Source organism: Entelurus aequoreus, linkage group LG02 (genome assembly GCF_033978785.1).
Source record: "Entelurus aequoreus isolate RoL-2023_Sb linkage group LG02, RoL_Eaeq_v1.1, whole genome shotgun sequence".
Lineage (NCBI taxonomy): Eukaryota > Metazoa > Chordata > Actinopteri > Syngnathiformes > Syngnathidae > Entelurus > Entelurus aequoreus.
Window position 1 is genome coordinate 62,760,567 of NC_084732.1, and position 22,400 is coordinate 62,782,966.

Genomic DNA, 22,400 nt, shown 5'->3' on the forward strand with positions numbered 1-22,400 from the left:
TGTCGCCGTTGAAGGACGTCACTGCTCCAAAGCATGGCGGGACTTGTAGGCGGAACATACCGAGCATCCGGGGAAATAATGTGTATCGATAGTTCTTTACAATTCCTCGATTTTAAAACTGATTTATCAGGTTTGAAACTACTCATATTGGATTTTGTGTAAAACTGTATCGTATGTGTGACATTTATTTATTAAAAAAAGTTATACGTTGTTGGGAATTGTAGTTCTTCGGTGAAAAACGGAACATCGTCTTATTGCGTCATCAGTCGGTCATGTCATGCAGTAACTGGTTGCAACACCTCGCAGCGGAGACAGCTTGGTAATTCGATAAAACAAGTTGAAATGAACAAAAAAACGTAATGCTTATTGAATGTATGTATAGTTAATTTTGTACCAGAGCCGCTAACTTTCTATTTTGTCATTATCTATTTGTTAAACACACAGCTCGTTATTGTGACGTAGCTACAAGCGAGCCCAATTAATTAGCCCTTTTTTGAAAGGCAAGGTAGTAGTAACAACGACAAAACTAACTTGGTTAATGTTTAAAGTAACCTGCTTGTCATGATTATTTTCGCGTATTTACATAGTTGTGCTTTGTTTTATCGCAGGGATGGCAGAGTTGAGGAGAGAGAATGACGTAGTTTCCGAGTATCTTGGCCAGAACCCGCAAGTCGCCCAGTGGATCGACACTTTCAGGGGCTATTGTGAGAGCAACAAACAATGGCGTGCTCGGAGAGAGTTCATCCTGAAGAACATGGAGGCTTACCCCTCAGTGAAAGCAGGAGTCTCCAACAGCAGTCTGGACAGGCTGCTGTCCCTGTCAATGGTCTGGGCAAACAACGTTTTCCTTGGCTGCAGGTAGAGCACTTTAAGATCAGCATGAGAAAGAAATACGTCTAAGCATTTCTTACCACCCTCTTCCCAAAGCTATCCTCAGGCTGTCATGGACAAGATCAAAGAGATGGGTGAAGGAATAGTCGTTGAAGATCCTCCTGTTCATAAAAGTCGAAATGAAGCCATGGCCAAAGGAAAGTGGAGCGCTGCAACAGGTAAAACAAATTTGATCAAAAAAAGCACACTTTGTGTGCGATGTAGGCAAACTAGAAGTGCACTGATTTGTCTTCAAAGGTGGCATGTTCTTTATTATTGTTAGATAGGATGGCTTTACCCTTAATCTGCTCCAGGGTCATAGTGCAGTCTAGCATTATTCTTAAAGGGGACCTATGATGGTTTTAATCTACATTTAAAATAATTCCTTGTCACGGTGCAACGATTAATCAATTAATTGATGTATATTCCTTAGATGCAACTACATCGATATCTGCAAGTTTGCCTTCCGGAAGATAGGTATCGATCCAAGATCGTTTTTAAAGGAAAGCGATCAATACTAGAAAAAGGAAAACATTGCATTTAAGAACAGCAGAGTTTATATGAAGTTTAGCACTTTTAAGGATAAGGACGTTCACAGTTTATCAATCAAAGTTTATTTATATAGCCCTTAATCACAAGTGTCTCAAATGGCTGCACAAGCCACAACGACATCCTCGGCTCAGATCCCACATCAGGGCAAGAAAAAACTCAACCCAATGGGATACAATGAGAAACCTTGGAGGGGACCGCAGATGTGTGAACCGTGTCAACATTGTTATTGTAAAAGCGAACACTGAGGAACTCTTTTTGATCGTCATGCTACGGTAATAGCCGTAAAAGCTAACTACGGCAAGAGAAAAGATAGCTTTTATGTCGACACAAAACGCGTTTGAGTTTGTAATGTACAACACTGCGATATGACACCAATTTGTACTGACTGAAAAACATGGAACAATCATTACAGTATCTGTAAAGTATTAGCCAACAGTTCATGTTTTGTTTGTATGCAGGTGAGCTAGCCAGACAGCGTATGTACTGTAGTACATGTACACGCATGGCATGTATCATGACCTATATTAAAGTGACTCGCTTAAAGTTAAAGTACCAATGATTGTCACACACACACTAGTTGTGGTGAAATTTGTCCTCTGCATTTACCCATCACCCTTGATCACCCCCTGGGAGGTGAGGGGAGCAGTGGGCAGCAGCGGTGGCCGCGCCCGGGAATCATTTTTGGTGATTTAACCCCCAATTCCAACCCTTGATGCTGAGTGCCAAGCAGGGAGGTAATGGGTGCCATTTTTATAGTCTTTGGTATGACTTGATGGACCGTTGTTTGTCTTGTCCAGCTGGCTGGGGACGTTTCCTTTGGGATTAATAAAGTACTTCTGATTCTGATTCCTGTTGATTTTGGGTAAGCACGCCATTTATGTCGAAGTAGCTTGGCTCCAAGTTCCATATTTATAGCGTGAAAATCGCTTTCACTCTCCTGGCTTCCGTCTGCTCCAACGTCTTACTTACTCTTCCTTCGTGCTCGCTTCTATAAGAAGCAGTATATTTAGCTTTAAAAATATAAGGTTGTGAATCGTCATTTGTCCAAAAATAGTTGTCTTTGTTGTCTGTTACCAAGTCTGCCATGATTAGAAAACACTTGTGTTTGATTCCGGAAGTAGGAACACATATTTGTTGCCAGAAGTCAGACGTGTGCTGCTGTGGAAACAGAAATCAAAGCGCGGAAGAAATCAGTCCCGGAGATTATTAAAAATGATCAAAATACGGTGAATATTGAACAAATTACATATTGTTATGAATGTGTCTGTTACTACATTATATATAGACTTGCAGTGTGCATATAAAACGTTGATTGAGGGTTTTGAAGTTGTTTTAGAGGGCTTTGAAGGCTACAACGGCGATTCCCATTAGCCACATCTTTCAAGCGTTTATCATCTTTAAAATCGTTTAAAAAAAAAAAATACATACATGTTCCTTTACTCATGCCTAATGGTTGTGAACGATAGGCAAAATTCCAAAAAAAAGTGCAGTTCTCCTTTAAGTAGATTAGCTTTGCGTGTGCTATCAAGTTTGCACATGTTTTAGTACAGGCAAACCTTCATGTAGATTACGCTCTTAAATGACTAAGTGGCAACCATCCATTCATTTTCTTCCACTTATCTGGGTTGTGGGGCAAGCAGTCTCGGTAGGGAAGCCCAGATTTCCCTATCTCTGGCAATCCCCTCAACCTCCACTGGGGAGGACCAGATGCACAATGCCTCAATATTATTGAGCATACCTAAAGCACCTCAACAGGGTGGTGTACAGGAAAAATCCAAAACTATATGCCCCAATCCCAATCAACTGGCTCCTCTTGATGTGCAAGAGCAGTGGACAAAGTGTTTCGGGGGAGTCTGAGGCCCTTTGGCTGCTGCCCACGTGAAACAACCCCAAATCAGCCGATAAAGATGGATTGATCGAATTTTGTTGAATTTGGAATTGTACAATCTTAAGAACATATCTAATTTTCTGTAGTGGGTGTGACAGTCTCAACATTCATGTAACAACGTTCCGAGTGTGGCCTAAAATCAATCATCCATCCATTTTCTACCGCTTGTCCCTTTCGGGGTCGCGGGGGGTGCTGGAGCCTATCTCAGCTGCATTCGGGCGGAAGGCGGGGTACACCCTGGACAAGTCGCCACCTCATCACAGGGCCAGATAGACAGACAACATTCACACACTTGGGCCAATTTAGTGTTGCTAATCAACCTATCCCCAGGTGCATGTTTTTGGCGGTGGGAGGAAACCGGAGTATCATTTATGTACAAACCCCGTTTCCATATGAGTTGGTAAATTGTGTTAGATGTAAATATCAACGGAATACAATGATTTGCAATTCCTTTTCAACCCATATACAATTGAATGCACTACAAAGACAAGATATTTGATGTTCAAACTCATAAACTTTAATTTTTTTTTGCAAATAATAATTAACTTAGAATTTCATGGCTGCAACACGTGCCAAAGTAGTTGGGAAAGGGCACGTTCACCACTGTGTTACATGGCCTTTCCTTTTAACAACACTCTGTAAACATTTGGGAACTGAGGAGACACATTTTTTAAGCTTCTCAGGTGGAATTCTTTCCCATTCTTGCTTGATGTACAGCTTAAGTTGTTCAACAGTCCGGGGGTCTCCGTTGTGGTATTTTAGGCTTCATAATGCGCCACACATTTTCAATGGGAGACAGGTCTAGACTACAGGCAGACCAGTTTAGTACCCGCACTCTTTTACTATGAAGCCACATTGATGTAACAAGTGGCTTGGCATTGTCTTGCTGAAATAAGCAGGAGCGTCCATGGTAACGTTGCTTGGATGGCAACATATGTTGCTCCAAAACCTGTATGTACCTTTCAGCATTAATGGCGCCTTCACAGATGTGTAAGTTACCCATGTCTTGGGCACTAATACACCCCCATACCATCACAGATGCTGGCTTTTCAACTTTGCGCCTATAACAATCCGGATGGTTCTTTTCCTCTTTGGTCCGGAGGACACGAAGTCCACAGTTTCCAAAAACAATTTGAAATGTGGACTCGTCAGACCACAGAACACTTTTCCACTTTGTATCAGTCCATCTTAGATGAGCTCAGGCCCAGCGAAGCCGACGGCGTTTCTGGGTGTTGTTGATAAACGGTTTTCGCCTTGCATAGGAGAGTTTCAACTTGCACTTACAGATGTAGCGACCAACTGTAGTTACTGAGAGTGGGTTTGAGAGTGGGTTTCTGAAGTGTTCCTGAGCCCATGTGGTGATATCCTTTACACACATGTCGCTTGTTGATGCAGTACAGCCTGAGGGATCGAAGGTCACAGGCTTAGCTGCTTACGTGCAGTGATTTCTCCAGATTCTCTGAACCCTTTGATGATATTACGGACCGTAGATGGTGAAATCCCTAAATTCCTTGCAATAGCTGGTTGAGAAAGGTTTTTCTTAAACTGTTCAACAATTTGCTCATGCATTGGTTGACAAAGTGGTGACCCTCGCCCCATCCTTGTTTGTGAATGACTGAGCATTTCATGGAATTTAACTTTTATACCCAATCATGGCACCCACCTTTTCCCAATTTGCCTGTTCACCTGTGGGATGTTCCAAATAAGTGTTTGATGAGCATTCCTCAACTTTATCAGTATTTATTGCCACCTTTCCCAACTTCTTTGTCAAGTGTTGCTGGCATCAAATTCTAAAGTTAATGATTATTTGCAAAAAAAAAAAGTTTATCAGTTTGAACATCAAATATGTTGTCTTTGTAGCATATACAACTGAATATGGGTTGAAAATTATTTGCAAATCATTGTATTCCGTTTATATTTACATCTAACACAATTTCCCAACTCATATGAAAACGGGGTTTGTATATTTTGTCAAACTTTTACAAAGACAAAAAGTATTTTTGTAGTGGGTTCTCCGTTGTTCTTCTCAATGTATTCAATATACTCAAAGTCCAATATAACGCGGACGTTGGGGTCCAGAAAGTACCGATCACATTATTCCCGAAATCGCGTTACATAGAAATCCTTATTTTTTTACCCTTTTCTTTTCAAAACAGTTATGTGCATAGCTTGGCTGCCTAAACCCACTTGGTGGATAGTGCCCCCACGTGAAGTGACGTGAAGGGTGGGTTGTTCTCCCACGTCACAAAATGGGGCAGGCACCAGTAGGTTTGGACATCACTGGGTCCTTTTTTTTTGGAGACTTTCATCAAGATTTCCTGTGTAGTAAGTTTGTAATAAAAATAATTGGTGAAAAACAACGTGATTGACTCTGGTAGAAAAATAACGGGTGAAAGTTCAGGGTCGGCACGATTGCAATATATTGGGCTGGGTTATATCGAGCTTTGAGTGTAGATCGCACCTGGACTATTCACTTTGTTTTTGAAGACACTTTGCTTCTCATCCAATCAGGTTAATGCTCATAGACTTAGATTGATCAGATCCAGATCTGATGAACACAATGTCCTTGATAAATGAGGACATCCATAGACATTTCTCTGTATGTCTTTTGTAGCTTGTCTTAAATGAGCAATGTATGTTTTCGTATTCTCTATCCCTGCATAACTTCAGTGTAAATTCTGTGAGTCATCATGTTTACGCACCCACATCTCTTTTCTCATTAAATGTTGTTTCTCTGTCCTTTCTGTTATATTCTGTGAAGGGGCTACTGATGACAGCTGTGCAAAAAGAGCCAGATACGGTCCTAATGAGCCAGACAGTCAACCTGCTGGGAAAACATCCACACGACCCATGAGTCAGAAATGCGGGCCTTTACCACAGGCTCCGGCCGAGCACCAGCCTTTCTTCAATCGCCTCTACAAAGCTGTGGCCTGGAAGTTGGTGTCTGCCGGAGGGTTCGGTCCCAACTTGGACCATTTTGAAATACTCCGAAGCTGCGTGGAGTCATGTAAGCAGACGCTTACCTGCGTCTTTGTGCCGCTGAAGGACATTACTGGCCTCCCTGCAGGCCGCACACAAAAGGAAGGCCACGTGTGTGAAATCCGCTGTCGAACCGTCTACATGGGCACAGGCTACGGGCGCGACGAGACCGCCGCCTGTTCCATGGCTTCCAAAGAGGCCCTGAAAGTGTTTCAAGGGAGAAAAGTGACGGTCAAGATTGCAAGACGGCGTTACGAAGGGAAGGATGTGGAGGATTTATTGCTGCTGGATGAACAGCCTCGGAATCAGGGCTTCCCCCCTGCACTCACATACCCTTTCCAGGAGGATCACACTGGGGATGGTTACTCATAGACTGGATGAACAAGTGATGTTGGACCTGCTTGTTCGCCTCTACTGACTGGAGCACTGAAGAAAGACACATTGGTTTGGAGATCACACCCTTGAGCTTCTTTCAAATATACTGAAATGTCAGAATACAATTATAATTGTGGAGGGAAAGTCAAACAATATGTTTGGTCATTAACTCACAACGGGTGCAGCATTCACCACAACGCTTAATTTACATGATGCCCTTTTAAGTTTGGTGTACTTTATTCATTCCTAAAGGATTCTCTAATCTCTAGTTTGAGTTTAGATGTCATCAAGTTGCGGAGGAAACCAAGACTGCTTGGTTTGACCAATACATTACATTCTGATAAGTGGTTGTGCTGCAACTGAAATACATTGACCAAGACTTTTGAAGTTTTGAAACCAAAGGGGTTCCACAAAGAAGTATCGTTGGCGCGACTTGCCAGCAATTGATATTTAGGTGTATCCCAGGTATTTTCCTTATTTAATCAATATTTGATTCATATATTTAAAAAGGTTAGGTCAGTTAAATATTCCAACATTTCAAGCTTATGTTAAGTGTGTTATTCTGGTAAGAGTCCCAAGTGTGTGCCTTTCCAAAGGACACAAATAATCACTCCCTGGGTATGATACCTTGGAAAAAAACGACTAATCACGATAGTTGCACTAAGTAAATTGTATTCTGCATTAACGTTTCAACTGTTATTTGAGAATAATATTGATCTTTACCTTCAACCTTTGTTCAGATTAGATGGACATTATGTACAGGCACCACGCAGTGATGGGCCCTCCTACAAACTGTTGCCCCCTACTATCAATAGAATACTGCAGTGAGTTAGTTAAGTTGACCATTAGACCAGCCATTGGCCGCAAAAGTTCACCAATTTCTAGTTTTCTGGACTGAGTTGAGTTTCCATTTGAGCTATTTAAACAAGATTGTCGTTGAAGTTGAACATTGTCATATTAAAAACATGAGTATAGTGGTACTTCGATTGCAAAACAAGATAAAAAGAACCAGTTTTCCCAATTAGAAATAATGTCAAACAAAAATACACAAAGCATTACATAGTCGATCGCATTATATTGGGCCACATTGTATCAAACTTAGTGTAGATCGGTAATTGTGGTGTTACATGTGGAAAATAATGCAAAATACATATAAATTAGGAATTAAATAGATAAATAAACATTAAGCATGACTTTTACCTTGACTGACGACTTGTTGGCAGGGGCAGGAGAGATCCACACAGATGCCACTTTCATACTTTGCAACAAGTACTTACTAGAATTCAATAGTGTTTCTAACCTTCCTTATCAAAGTGCTGGCACTTGCAACTTTCTTTGGCCCCATGGTGGCTTATTTTGCAGTCTTACTCAAACACTTCAGAGGGACTGAGTCACCAAGCGTGGGATTCTTAGCTCAGACATTCGATTCCATGGAATCAGACTAGTTTCCTAAGTGCGATGTTCGGCTGTACGATAACCCAGGCTGTAAACAAAAACCGGGGCAAATTTCTGGCGAACATTTTCGTCGAAAATTGAGATACCACTGTATTCTCGCTGTTCTTTATTACTGTAAATTTACTGCAGTGGTTTGTATGTTTTCTTTTTGAATAAACAAAAAATATGCTCTTGGTTTTTTCTTTTAGAAAAATCAATGCTGCCTTTTGCACTCGTCTCTATCTTCAAGTCAATTTAATATTTGCCCAATCCAGTGGGGAGTTTCACCATATGACTTTCTAATGAATCATTACGGTGTGGATAGATGGACACATCTCTCTGAAAGCAGCTCGTTAACACTACCAATCAGAATCAGCTTTATTGGCCGCATATGTTTTAACACACAAAGAATTTGAATACTGGACTGTGCTCTTTGTTCAGTGTTTACATGTGTGTAGGTTTTAGTAATGGTTTAGTTTGGTGATTCTCAAACTGTGGGCCCCATCTAGTGGTATGACAAAGAATCCCATAGATATTTAAACACAGTGTTACTGTTCAAACTGTGTAATTTTGCAGTGGCCAATATATAGTTGTTAAATAAAGCCTGCCTTGTTTTTAATACATAGTTAGGCATAATACTCTACTGTACTGGTATTTTAATGCTAGTCATTATGATGGTACTTGGAGAACCAAGTGTTTTCTGAGGGGATACTTGGTGAAAAAAGTTTTAGAACCTCTGGTTTAGTTGATATCGAACATACTGTACAACTATACTGTAAAACATGATTTTGGAAGTTTGAAGTTACATTTACACAATTTACCTTGTCAAAGAAGAAGTAGAAAGAAGCAAGAGTTTATTTAATGCTACGTCTTCTCGATGGCGCAGCTATAACTGCTGTTTTGTTTTAACTTGTACCAGGTTACCATTTCTTTTAATTGTAAAATAAAAAGACTAAAGAATAGTAAAGTTGAGAGCTTTTACATATTCTGTATACTAATAAAAAATACAATTGACAGAAATCTTGTGCAGGGATGAATTAATACAGAAGTTAAACTAGTGCTATAGTTGACAAATAATAAGTACAGACAATAAGTTACTAGTAAAGGAGAAAAACGGACTTAAACATTGTATAAAGACTAGGTAAATACAGAATAACACAGAAGGTTATATTGTTTACCCAAGCACAAACATGTTTATTTTGTTTTGTGGGTAAGGTTTGCTCCAAAACACTGAATATTCACAGTAAGTTTAAAAAACTAACTTGTTTCTTCCATATGTCTTGCATGTAGGGGGAAAATGACAATAAACAATCTTTGAAGTCTAGTCTTAGAAGTAATCTATCATGGTTTATTATTATTAGTGTCAGGGTTGAAGGTCAATGGTCAGTCAATTGTACATCACATAAAAGTCAATGCTTGGTCACTTTGAGCAAAAACAATCATATGATGATGACTGTAAATGGCATTGGTTCTAAATTCTCAAACAAAAACAACCGATTCAGTCCTCTGTTTGACCATGAGAGGGCAGCCTTGTTTGAGAATAATAGTTGGGACAAGGCTGATTGGCCCCTACTCCTTGTACTAAGTATTGGACTGCTTTACACTTTCTAATTGATCAACTTTTACTAAAGCATCGATTATAATGATATACTCTGAATTAACTTGTTTTTCTTTCCTTTTGTATGATGGCTGCAGTCAAAAAAATCTAATTTCGCAGCAGCTTTTTCATAAAGTTGCGGAAAAAATTGCAATGTTTTGAGGCTACAATGGCAGGCTTGGGCAATGCTCGTTAGGTGAAACTTTACCATATAGGGAGATAGCCGCTGACGTCACCAAACTGGAAAACCTCACAAATTGAGCAAATTCCAAACAGCTTATTTGGAGGGAGTGAAGGAATGCAAGATTGTTTTATAATATCTCCGCTATGCCTACCATGGTTTGATTTAAAATTTACAGAACTTATGCAGATCCCAAATACACAAAAACAGGTACTGATAGGGAATAAATTATGGTTTTGCATAATAGGTCCTGCACAGGGGTTAGTGCGTGTGCCTCACAATAAGAGGGTCCTGGGTTCGATCCCTGGGCTTGGGGTCTTTCTGTGTGGAGTTTGCATGTTCTCCTCGTGACTGCGTGAGTTCCCTCAGGGAACTCCGGCTTCCTCCCGCCTCCAAAGACATGCACCTGGGGATAGGTTGATTGGCAACACTAAATTGGCCCTAGTGTGTGAATGTGAGTGTGAATGTTGTCTGTCTATCTGTGTTGGCCCTGCGATGAGGTGGCGACTTGTCCAGGGTGTACACCACCTACCATCCGAATGCAGCTGAGATAGGCTCAGCAGCCCCCGCGACCCCAAAAGGGACAAGCAGTAGAAAATGGCTGGATGGATGGATGGACTTGGATATTAACGAAGTATTAGTAATATTATTTTAATGGTGTATTGTTAGCGCTTTGTGAATGGTTATTTATTGGATTTTATGGGCGAAATAGAGGACCTCCCATATTTACGTTTATTTACACGTTAGAAGGCATACAAAATGTAATCTATCAGTCGTCATGTCTGTCATGATGATTGTGAACGATAGGCAAAATTACGTAAAAAAGTGCAGTTCCCCTTTTAAGTTTTGTTTTACACGCTTTAAGTTGAGTACAGTCCGTTTCTCCGATTGTACTCTCCCATCCTGCCTATGGTCACGCCCACTCTGCCGAAGGGAGGGACAAGTGCGTAAGTGGTGAATGAAAGTGGGCTCATTACTAATGAGGCGGGCTTTGCTGTGGCGTCTTTTTTCTTGGTTGTGTTAAATAAATGCAACATGGAGTTTTACTAACACTTGTGAATGATATTGAAATTAATTAAAAAGATAACACTTTAAATTCGAAAAGACAGTTTCACTCAAGGAAGTGCATGTCATGTGTCATCACCATCGGCGGTCACTCGAACGAGTATGACGATCCTCCTGGTAGGGGTGTATCCCTTTATGGAGGATGCCTGTGCGTGACTTAGTTTAACATGGGGAGACTGGTGCACAGACAGTCACCACACGATCCTTGACAGAATCGGGTCAGGGTCCAGTGGCATGGGGTCCAAGACGACTGGAGACCCTTTTCTGCTGCAGCCTTCTTCCGCCATCGCAGCCGTTGTGGTAGTTCTTAAATCTACCGTCTTCCGCCTGCTCCGCCGTTGAGGTTTTCACCGTATACCTGGCTAGGGGGCAGTCAGGTACTAGGCCTTTGCCAAGGGCCACCTGGGGTAACAGTAGTAAAGGGGTTAAAGGCCTACTGAAATGAAATGTTCTTATTTATAGCAGGTCCATTCTATGTGTCATACATGATCATTTCGCGATATTGCCATAATTTTGCTGAAAGGATTTAGTAGAGAACATCGACGATAAAGTTCGCAACTTTTGGTTGCTGATAAAAAAGCTTTGCCTGTACCGGAAGTAGCGTGACGTCACAGGTTGTGGAGCTCCTCACATCTGCACATTGTTTACAATCATGGCCAGCAGCAGCGAGAGCGATTCGGACCGAGAAAGTGACGATTACCCCAGTAATTTGAGCGAGGATGAAAGGTTCGTGGATGAGGAAAGTGAGAGTGAAGGATTAGAGGGCAGTGGAAGCGATTCAGATAGGGAAGATGCTGTGAGAGGCGGGTGGGACCTGATATTCAGCTGGGAATGACTAAAACAGTAAATAAACACAAGACATATATATACTCTATTAGCCACAACAAAACCAGGCTTATATTTAATATGCCACAAATGAATCCGCATAACAAACACCTTCCCCCTCCCGTCCATATAACCCACCAATACAAATCAAACACCCGCACAACACACTCAATCCCACAGCCCAAAGTACCGTTCACCTCCGTAAAGTTCATACAGCACATATATTTCCCCAAAGTTACGTACGTGACATGCACATAGCGGCACGCACGTACGGGCAAGCGATCAAATGTTTGGACGCCAAAGCTGTACTCACGGTAGCGCGTCTGCTATCCAACTCAAAGTCCTCCTGGTTGTGTTGCTGTAGCCAGCCGCTAATACACCGATCCCACCTACAGCTTTCTTCTTTGCTGTCTTCATTGTTCATTAAACAAATTGCAAAAGATTCACCAACACAGATGTCCAGAATACTGTGGAATTTTGCGATGAAAACAGACGACTTAATAGCTGGCCACAATGGTGTCCCAATATGTCCGCACAATCCGTGACGTCACGCGCAAACGTCATCATACCGAGACGTTTTCAGCAGAATATTTTGTGGGAAATTTAAAATTGCACTTTACTAATCTAACCCGGCCGTATTGGCATGTGTTGCAAAGTTAAGATTTCATCATTGATATATAAACCATCAGACTGCGTGGTCGGTAGTAGTGGGTTTCAGTATGCCTTTAAGCTCCTAGTGCCCCAAGACCCCATAGAGGAGCCTCCACTGCCGGATGCACTTTAACGTCATGCCCAGGACACGTGTATGTCATGTGTATGTGTGTGTTGTCACCAGTGTTCGTAATAAAGGCGTTATATAATAACGGTGTTAGTAACGTTGTTACTTTTACTAGTAACGAGTAACCTAATTAATTACTTTTAGGCCTGTTACAATGCCATTAGCGATAGCTTGCTGTAACGTGGGACGCTAATTTTGATGTGGTTTTATGTCGACGACAAGACCGCGTCATAAGTGCAGCAAGTTCATGCAGGAAATATTTTCTTACTAGTGAAAACAACAAGCATCACCGCACTAAAATGAACTTCATATCAAATAGGAAGAGGCACCATCACACTGTGACATAGCAGACAACAACATACGCACAAGTACACAGTGGGAATATAGAACAACAAATCAATGATTAAAGTGACAAACTTGCCATCCAAACAATACCCCGTTTGTTTACAAATGATATGACAGCCATTGAAGCACATTCAATCTTTTTACAGGCCCCTTCTTTCAAAAGCACAGACTCCACACACTCTGCTCTTATATTAAACATCTCTCGATTGCATATGCCGGCTATTCAAAGTTGTTTTTTTAAAGTAACATAAAAAAAATAATTTCCCTAGTAAATAACTACATTTATTAAAGAATAATTCCGTTAGTAATTAAATTACATTTTTGGTAAAGTAACAAGTAACTATAATTAATTACTTTTTAAAAGTAATTTTCAGAACACTGGTTGTCGTGTGTGCTTAGACATGTGTGCGTGTGATTGTGAGGAGTGTGTTAGCTGACAGTTTGATAACAACTGTCAATCAAATCAATTGTTACATGTTACATTATATGTGTATTTCTATTCAAAAAGTCACATAGTTCAATGATGGTTTCACAGTCCAGATTAAATCTTTGTATGTATAGTCCCAGAATATTCAAACACGGCCGATATGCATGGTCGCCTTCCGCTGTTGTCGCACATCCTCTTCTCTTCCACTCCAGCAAAGGAGACAGCAATATGCATTTTGATTTTTGATAATTAATTCAGAGTAGCATTATGGTCCTTTAATCATCAATTCCATTGATGTTTCTAGGTCAGAATCAGAATCAGAATCAGAATAGTTTTATTGCCATTGTTTGAGAACGGGTTCACAAACTAAGAATTTTTCTTGGTGCATTCGTGCAACATAAAACACCTACAACACAGAATAGGTAATAAAAATGAGCTGTAACTGAGCTATCAGATCTTGTTACTGTTCATGTGTCTGATGGCCGGCTGGAAAAAACTGTTCAGGTGGCGGGAGGTGTGGGTCTGGATGGACCGTAGTCTCCAAATAGGTGTCTCAATTGAAGCGATTGAAATATATTTTATTGGTTTTCTGGAAGTTTATCCGCAGGATGGAAAATGACAATGAGCTGAGAGGGGTTAAGGAGGAGAGGGGAGAACCACATAGACACCACTTTTATACAAATTATTCTTTATATAAGTGCTGTCTGTCACAATGATGTGCAACACAGTAGAGAGGAACCCAAGGATGCAGACGGATGGTGAGTAAAACAATTCTTTTACTGAGGTAATGTACTCACAAAAGCAATCCAAACAGGAGGTAACAAAAGGCGACGGTGCAAAAAAGAGAAAACAAAAACTACTGTATACAAAAATAAACTAAACTTGGGTTGGAGTTGCAAGACGTGCAAACTACAAAAAACAACACCAAGCTGGATGGCACTGGGAATGGCCAAGATAGTGAGTAGCAAAATACTTGAATCATGGAAGTCATTTGGCGTGGAGAGCAGAGGAGTGGATTTGCCGAGTGCCATCCAGCTGCAAAGGTACTGCTAAAGTAGCACTAGGGAAAATTGGAAGCAGCTGTGCACGTCTCACAACTCCGCCCACAAGGGAACAGGAACTCTAGGGGGAAGGAAAAATGTAATAAGTACAAGGTCAACTGCATTAAAAGAAGAAAACTGAAAATACAAACCACAAAGTGGCAGCAGGCGGTGGAAGTATCATTGGCTAGGTTCCAATGATCCGTATACATGACAAAGGGGTGTTTGGCACCCTCCAGCCAGTGCCTCCAATCTTGTAGGGAAAGAACCACTGCCAGAAGCTCTCGGTTCCCGATATCATAGTTCCTTTCTGCAGGTGAAAGGCGCAGGGGTTCGACCCAACTCTCTCATTTGAGTCACACATTAAGAGTGTTACTAAAACAGCCTTCTTTCATCTCTGTAATATTGCTAAAAACCATTCAATTTTGTCCACCACCAACGCTGAGATCATTATTCATACGTTCGTTACATCTCGTCTCGATTACTGTAACATATTATTTTCCGGTCTCCCTATGTCTAGCATTAAAAGATTACAGTTGGTACAAAATGCGGCTGCTAGACTTTTGACAAGAACAAGAAAGTTTGATCATATTACGCCTATGCTGGCTCACCTGCACTGGCTTCCTGTGCACTTAAGATGCAACTTTAAGGTTTTACTACTTACCTATAAAAATACTAAACGGTCTAGCTCCATCCTATCTTGCTGAGTATATTGTACCGTATGTCCCGGCCTGAAATCTGTGTTCAAATAACTCCGGCTTATTGGTGATTCCCAGAGCCCAAAAAAAGTCTGCAGGCTTTAGGGCGTTTTCTATTCGAGCTCCAGTGGTCTGGAATGCCCTACCGGTAACAGTTAGAGATGCTACTTCAGTAGAAATTTTTAAGTCCAATCTTAAAACTTTTTTGTATACTCTAGCCTTTAAATAGACCCTTTTTTGGACCAGTTGATCCGCCATCTCTCTTTTCTGCTCTGTCCCCCTCTCCTGCGTGGAGAGGTTATCAGGTGACCACGGATCAGGAATCGCTAGCTGTTCAAAGTCGGGACCCAGGGTGAACCACTCCTTTTTGCATCAGTTGGCGATGTCTCTGCGCTGCTGACTTGTCTCCATTCCAGATGATCCCCTGCTGGCCTCCAAATAGACTAGACTTTCACATCAAGTCAGAACCCAGGATGACCACTCCTTATGCATCAGTCGGTGACGTCTCTGCGCCGCAACGTGTCTACATGCAAGAGGTTCACCTGCTGGCCCCACTATGGACTGGTCTCTCACATCCATTGCACCGGTCACACACATCTGCCATCCCTTTCAAGTTTTCTCGTTGTTCCCATCAGGTTTATTTTTTTCTTGACCTGACATGGGATCTGAGCCAAGGATTTCGTTGTGGCTTGTGCAGCCCTTTGAGACACTGATTAAGGGCTAAATAAATAAACTTTGATTGACTTTGATTGATAGCACTTTCCATCAATTTCAGCTGACTGAATTGCAAAATGATTACCCCCTCTCTTCCTCTCACACATGATCCACCCAGGAATGGGGCCATATAAATCCCTTCCCTGCTGTACTTGTAGTGTGCGTTAGTAAGCTTAACCTTTTTTGTGGCTACTGAGAATAAAAACTACTGTCATTGAACAGTGGTCATGCTTTTATATTGACCAATACTTAGCCACCTGTCAATAAAAACAACAAAGAAAAGATAACTTGCAAAAAAAACAAAAACTTTTTTTTCAGACACAACCTTAGTTTGTGCTTTACTGCTTGTGATTGTGTAAATTTGTTATAAATTAACATCTGTGCCTCAGGAATTCCTGTTGTGACAGATTGAGACTTTTCGAACAAACAAGGGCCCTGCAGGAAGCAATATCTGTTTGTGACGTCGTCATTTGTCTCCTCTTCTTTTCCGCTCTCAATCACTCTTTGCCTCTTTTACTTATTTTATGTAATTCGTCATTCTTTACGGCTCTATCAAATTACTACACTCAAATGAGCACCGCTGGCCTGCCGTTTTGGACGGAGTGAAGAAAAGCCCAACTTGCATGGCGTCAAATTGGGACGAAAGGCGATTCCTGAGGGCACAACTGACAAATCCTCCCCGTCTGGACAAATTGTGGATGCGCACGAACAAAGATTAACAGGATTTTGTGCAGGCAGAACCTAATTAACATTGTTGTTTACCTTGTTGTAATAAAAACGTATCACCAGATTGATGGAATGTTGTCAATGTTAAATAAATTATGCATTATTCTGCTTTATTACAACTGGCAGTTACAACAGCTGACCTTTGCTGTTCAAAGGGCTGACAGTAGTGTTGGGTTGTACAGCAAATTACGTTATCCATTCAATAACAAGTTAGTACAAAGTCAGTAATGGCGATATGGCTACTGATAGCGATGATTTTTACATTAAATGTTTCCTTGAATGAGTTTATCATTTTACCAATTTTAAACCAACTTATGAGTGAATGTTTAAACAAAATAGGACACCATAGGAGAATGTACCGCAATAGAAAGGAAGGAAAAAAACGGAAGAAGCCTTATTGTCATTGCACAAGTACAACGAAATTTCATTCTCAGCACATACCCATTCAAGAGCAGACAAACATTGTACAGGGTGACAGAACAGGAATGCTGATGGGCTGCCACTTACTGCACTCTGTAAAAGTATATATATATATATATATATATATATATATATATATATATATATATATATATATATATATATATATATATATATATATATATATATATATATATATATATATATATATATATATATATATATATATATATATATATATATATATATATAAATAATAAATAATATATATATTATATCTATATCTATATAAATACTATATTTATTTATTTATGAAACAGACGTGTTATGTTACCATGTTAAAGGTGTTTAATAAAAATACAAGCATGTTTAACACATGTAATATGTTGTAATTATAAATAAATGATAAATGGGTTATACTTGTATAGCGCTTTTCTACCTTCAAGGTACTCAAAGCACTTTGACAGTATTTCCACATTCACCCATTCACACACACATTCACACACTGATGGTGGGAGCTGCCATGCAAGGCGCTAACCAGCAGCCATCAGGAGCAAGGGTGAAGTGTCTTGCCCAAGGACACAACGGACGTGACTAGGATGGTAGAAGGTGGGGATTGAACCCCAGTAACCAGCAACCCTCCGATTGCTGGCACGGCCACTCTACCAACTTCGCCACGTAAGTGTATGCATGTTCGAAATAAACTCAAACCATAACCATAACCACATACTTGCCAACCCTCACGTTTTTTCCGGGAGACTCCCGAATTTCAGTGGCCCTCCCGAAAATCTCCCGGGGCAACCATTCTCCCGAATTTCTCCCGATTTTCACCCGGACAACAATATTGAGGGCGTGCCGTGATGGCACTGCCTTTAGCGTCCTCTACATCCTGTCGTCGCGTCCGCTTTTTCTCCATACAAACAGCGTGCCGGCCGAGTCACATGTCGTATGCGGCTTCTGCAGACACGTGAGTGACTGCAAGACATCCTTGATCAACAGCCATACAGGTCACACCGAGGGTGGCCGTATAAACAACTTTAACACTGTCACAAATATGCGCCACACTGTCAACCCACACCAAACAAGAATGACAAACACATTTCAGGAGAACATCCACACCGTAACACAACATAAACACAACAGAACAAATACCCAGATTCCCTTGTAGCCCTAACTCTTCCGGGCTACAATATACACCCCCGCTAACACCCCTCTCCCCCCCCACACCCCGCCCCACCCCCACATCTCCCGAATTCGGAGGTCTCAAGGTTGGCAAGTATGCATAACCATAACATATAGATTCCTTTCTTTCATGAAGACAACCATATACTGTAAGTTGATGTGTTACCTTATTCTGATAACTTGCATTGATTGGAATCAGACAGCATTCACAGATGTGCTGATAACTTCCACATTTTCGAATTTAGATTGTGGAAGAGAAAAAAAGTCCTCCTTTCTGTCCAATACCACATGAAAGTGGTTGGTTTTTGGCATCTTAATTGTCCAGCTTGCATACTTGTTTTTAAACACTTTACAAGAACTACATTGACGGCAAGCTCCATAGCTTGCTAGCTTGTGTGCAGTAGCTTTCTGTGACTCTTATTTTGTTAGCGCAGGCAGGATGGAGCAGCACTTTTATTGTGAAGACAGGAACTGTGCGGTCGGTCTTTAGGCTTTTGACGGCATGTACGGCGCGAAAGTCTGTTGAACTAAAAAGTGTTTCTTGCCTTCCTGTCGGTCGTTTTTTCTTAATTTGCAGCCACCAGCGTCATCTCACAAAATCCTTGGGTGCCGCGAATGTCAATCAAGTGGCGAAAGTTACATCATAGTGAAGATCGCAAATTTTTAGGACTATTTTTTTAATGCCTGGCTGGCGATTGACTGTCACAACCTCCGCGATCGACAGGTAGCTCGCGATCAACCGGTAGCTCGCGATCGACGTATGGGCAACCCTGGTCTAGAATATAAATATGCATATTACATTCTCTTACAGTGTAAGATTGATATTTTTCTGTTTCCCATGGACACGGTCAAGAAGTTGGCTGTCTTCATCGCGGAAGGTAGCTTGCAGGGGGGGGGGGGGTAGTCGTGAAACCTCTAGAGTCTGGCAGTCCAGGGACAAAATCCAGCAGGATGTGCGACAATGGGGATGGAGAGGGTTTGCAAGAGTCTTGCCGGAGCCTGGTGGGAAGACTTGTTCTGGTGCAGACCGTGCAGGCCACAACAAAGCTCCTTGTGTCGTTTTGAAGGGAAGGCCACCAGAAGCGTTGAGCGAGCAGGAAGGCTGTGCATTTCCCTCCCGGATGACACGCCAGTGAGCCCACACCTGAACCTCAGAGCGTAGCGACTCTGGCATGAACAGGCGACCTGGGGGACATCTGACTTGGGGGAGTTATTCTTTAATGGCATCCTTCACACATTTCTCAATCTCCCAACGCGGGTCTCCCAGGACCAGGGAATAATGGTCTTAGGCTTCTCGTTAAGTGAACCAGGACGGTAGGTAATGCAGAAGCCAAACCTTGTGACGAAGTGTGCTCACCGTGCCTGGTGGGGATTAAAGTGCTGAGCGGAGCGGATATATGAGAGGTTCTGATGGTATGTGTAGATGATGAAGGGATGTGTGGCACACTCAAGTCAATGCCTCTACTTCTGAAGGGCAAGTTTTACTGCCAGTAGCTCTCGGTTGCCAATGTTGTGATTTAACTCTGCAGACGCCTGGAGAAGAAGGCACAGAGATGCAGTTTCTGATCTGAGCTAGCGCAAATGGGAGAGCGCGGACCCTACTCCCGTGTCGGAAGCGTCCACTTCTACAAAAAAATTAGAAAGCCCTGTTAGGATTAATCAAGACAGGAGGAGATGTAAACCCAGATTTAGGGCGCTGAAAAGTTTGATCTGCCTCAACGACTCAGTACACTACGGACGTGCTGGTGGTGTTGCTGCATGGAACGTGAAAAGATGAGAAGATCATCCAAATAGTCGAAGATGAAGTGGCCTATCATGTCACAGGGAATAACATTAATTAACCCTTGGAAGACTGCCGTAGCATTAGTGAGGCCAAAGGGCATTACGCAATATTCAAAATGACCAAGTAGGGTGTTAAACGCTGTCACTCGTCCCCCTCGTGGATGCGCACAAGGTGACAGGCATTACTTAGATGGAGTTTTGTAAACACAAATGCACCATGAAGTGGCGTAAAAGCAGCATCAAGAAGCAGAATGGGTGTCGACAAGATGGTGAATGTTCCGCCCTCCGTTGATGAGTTTGTTCTTCCAGCCAGCTGTCCAGGCTGATACATAGCACGATGAGCTCCTCCAACATGCGGGTCTCATCGCAGGATGCCACCTCATCCTGTAGACATCCTGTTAAGGCTGGCCATGGATTATGCTCCTCAAAGCCTTTTTGCCCCACCCACTCACCGTCGCGACAATGTGTAAGGTAACAGAGTGGTCATCCGCTGAGGACGCACCCTGACGTGCAGCGAGAAGGCGGCCTCCTGCCTCCCACGCTCTCACTGGGTGGCCGTAGCTCTGTGACGAATGAAAGGAGACTGGAAAATAATTCTGGCTTACTTTCACATAATGGAAGCTAGCAGCGTGGCCGGAGAGGAGACCCTGTGCAGGGGTCCCAGGCATACGTCTGCGGCTGCTGAGCGAAGACTAGGGAGCTTTGGTAAATAAAAAGTCTACACTTGCCAAAGCCTCATCCATACCTCGCTAGGTGAGGGATATTGGGTTCCCGAAGCGGGAAGCTGACGAGCGACGCAGCTGGAGGGGCTCTTGCTGCAGTTTAAGGGGGTGCGGCGATGGCTGTCGGCGGCACTACAGCTTTGAGCATGCAGTTCTCCTACCACAGTGGAGAGGCTTTCTAAAGCTTGCTCATGGAGATACATTGGGTCTGTGATCGGAGGGCCTGGTGGACAGCCTCGTCCTCCACACAATTAATGAATTACTGGGAGATTATGTTGGGGGTGTGAAACACAAAGGAGGTGGATTCCAAGAATGCGGAGGCAAAGCAGGAAGTTTACAGTCTTAAACTGTCACTGTCCATTTTATGGGAGCAGATCCTTTCACCTTATCAAAATACCATCTTTATCCTTGGTGATGGTCACAGCGTTTGAAGAGCTTCTACTTTCCAGTTTTAGAGTTGTAGTTCCTATAGGGTTTGTAAGATCTCCATTTTCTGTTCTGTTTCCTTCTAGCGCACCTGTTTTCAATTGGCATTTAGGCTTATTTAAGTTTTTCCGGTTCACCTGAATTAGTGTCACTGTTTGCCTGTGCGCTGCATGTCTTGCTGCGGTAGCGTGCTGTTTGCTACATTTTGTTATTTTTTCCAGTTTAAATAAACTCTGTTACCTGCACATTGCTGTCTATCTCTTCATTCTGGGGTCACGACAAGCTTAACAATGCGCGACTGTGACACTCGGACCGGGCATGAAGCCAATGTGGGTTGGTGTTTCTCCATTTTCTCAGCATTTTGCGATGTCTAAACTCCCCTCACTTTTACCTTTCTTTTCTTTGATGCACTGCCATCAGAAGAGTCTGCCTCACACTTGGAAAACAAGTTAATTAAAAAAAACAAGAGTGATGTTTTCCTTCCTCGGTGTAGCAACACTGACTATATATTATTACGCCCACTTATTTCCTCACACTCGGCACATCCAAGTTCTGTTTTTTTTTTGTACAGTAGGCTATGGATAATTTATGAGAGTGCATATGTGACAACAAACATCACAATACTAGGAATGTCGAAAATGTATTTAAGTATTCCATACAACACTCATGTAAACTCTACACTTCACCGAACATTTATTTTACTGGTTATGACAAAACTACAGTAAAAGTGCACACAGACATGAAACAAAGTTGGAATTATATTACCTGTCAGGATAATGAGGGCAGACAAAAACTCCTACATGTTTTTCTTTTTTGTATATTTTGTTTTATTTTTTGTAATTTCTTACCAGAAATGTTTCCATTTTTTATTTGTTTATTGCCATGCAGTTGTTATTTGGTCTATTGTGCTTGGTCTAAAAATGATCACACTGAGGTGAACTTGCCTCGTCTGTCCTCAATGTGTCTGTAACTCTGTTCTTGTTCTTGTGATATTTGACCTGAAAAGTGTCAGATTGATTCTGTCGCTGCCAGTCCTCCTAATTGCCCACATGTCTTCCATCAGTGTCTCTTTAGCTCATTATAACCACATCTCCAGCAAGAGGTACATTCTACTTTTACATTAGACTCTAATCTGGCGTGTGTGTTCTCTCTGTGTGTGCAATAGGTTGGATGGGGATAGTTTTATGTGCAATAGTGTGATATAATACCTAAAAGTACAACAAACAATGTTTCCCCAACTATGATATTAGTATCTATGACAGTGTTTACCATTCTTTCCACAAATAAATCTGGTGCTGCTTTTTCTCCCCTGGATGATAAACCCATTATAACACACCTGGTCAACCACAGAATAAGAAGACATCGCAGGAGGAA

At 41.8% G+C, this 22,400-nt stretch overlaps 2 protein-coding genes across 5 annotated transcripts in view; one reads left to right on the forward strand and one right to left on the reverse strand.

Annotated features, from left to right (window-relative positions):
• The window catches only part of tubgcp4 (tubulin gamma complex component 4), a 248,833-nt gene that overhangs the window by 29,331 nt on the left and 197,102 nt on the right, over nucleotides 1-22,400 (reverse strand). The window lies entirely within an intron of this gene.
• cdkn2aip (CDKN2A interacting protein) lies at nucleotides 24-8,326 on the forward strand. Of its 4 annotated transcripts, none has more exons than XM_062030484.1 (4): nucleotides 24-130; nucleotides 609-858; nucleotides 928-1,049; nucleotides 6,072-8,326. In XM_062030484.1, exons 1-4 carry the CDS (start codon nucleotides 34-36, stop codon nucleotides 6,659-6,661), a joined length of 1,059 nt encoding a protein of 352 aa, XP_061886468.1. In that variant the 5' UTR covers nucleotides 24-33; the 3' UTR covers nucleotides 6,662-8,326. The 4 variants fall into 4 exon arrangements, with proteins under 4 accessions (XP_061886468.1, XP_061886470.1, XP_061886471.1 ...); XM_062030486.1 differs by lacking the exon at nucleotides 24-130 and adding an exon at nucleotides 219-319; XM_062030487.1 differs by lacking the exon at nucleotides 24-130 and adding an exon at nucleotides 260-356.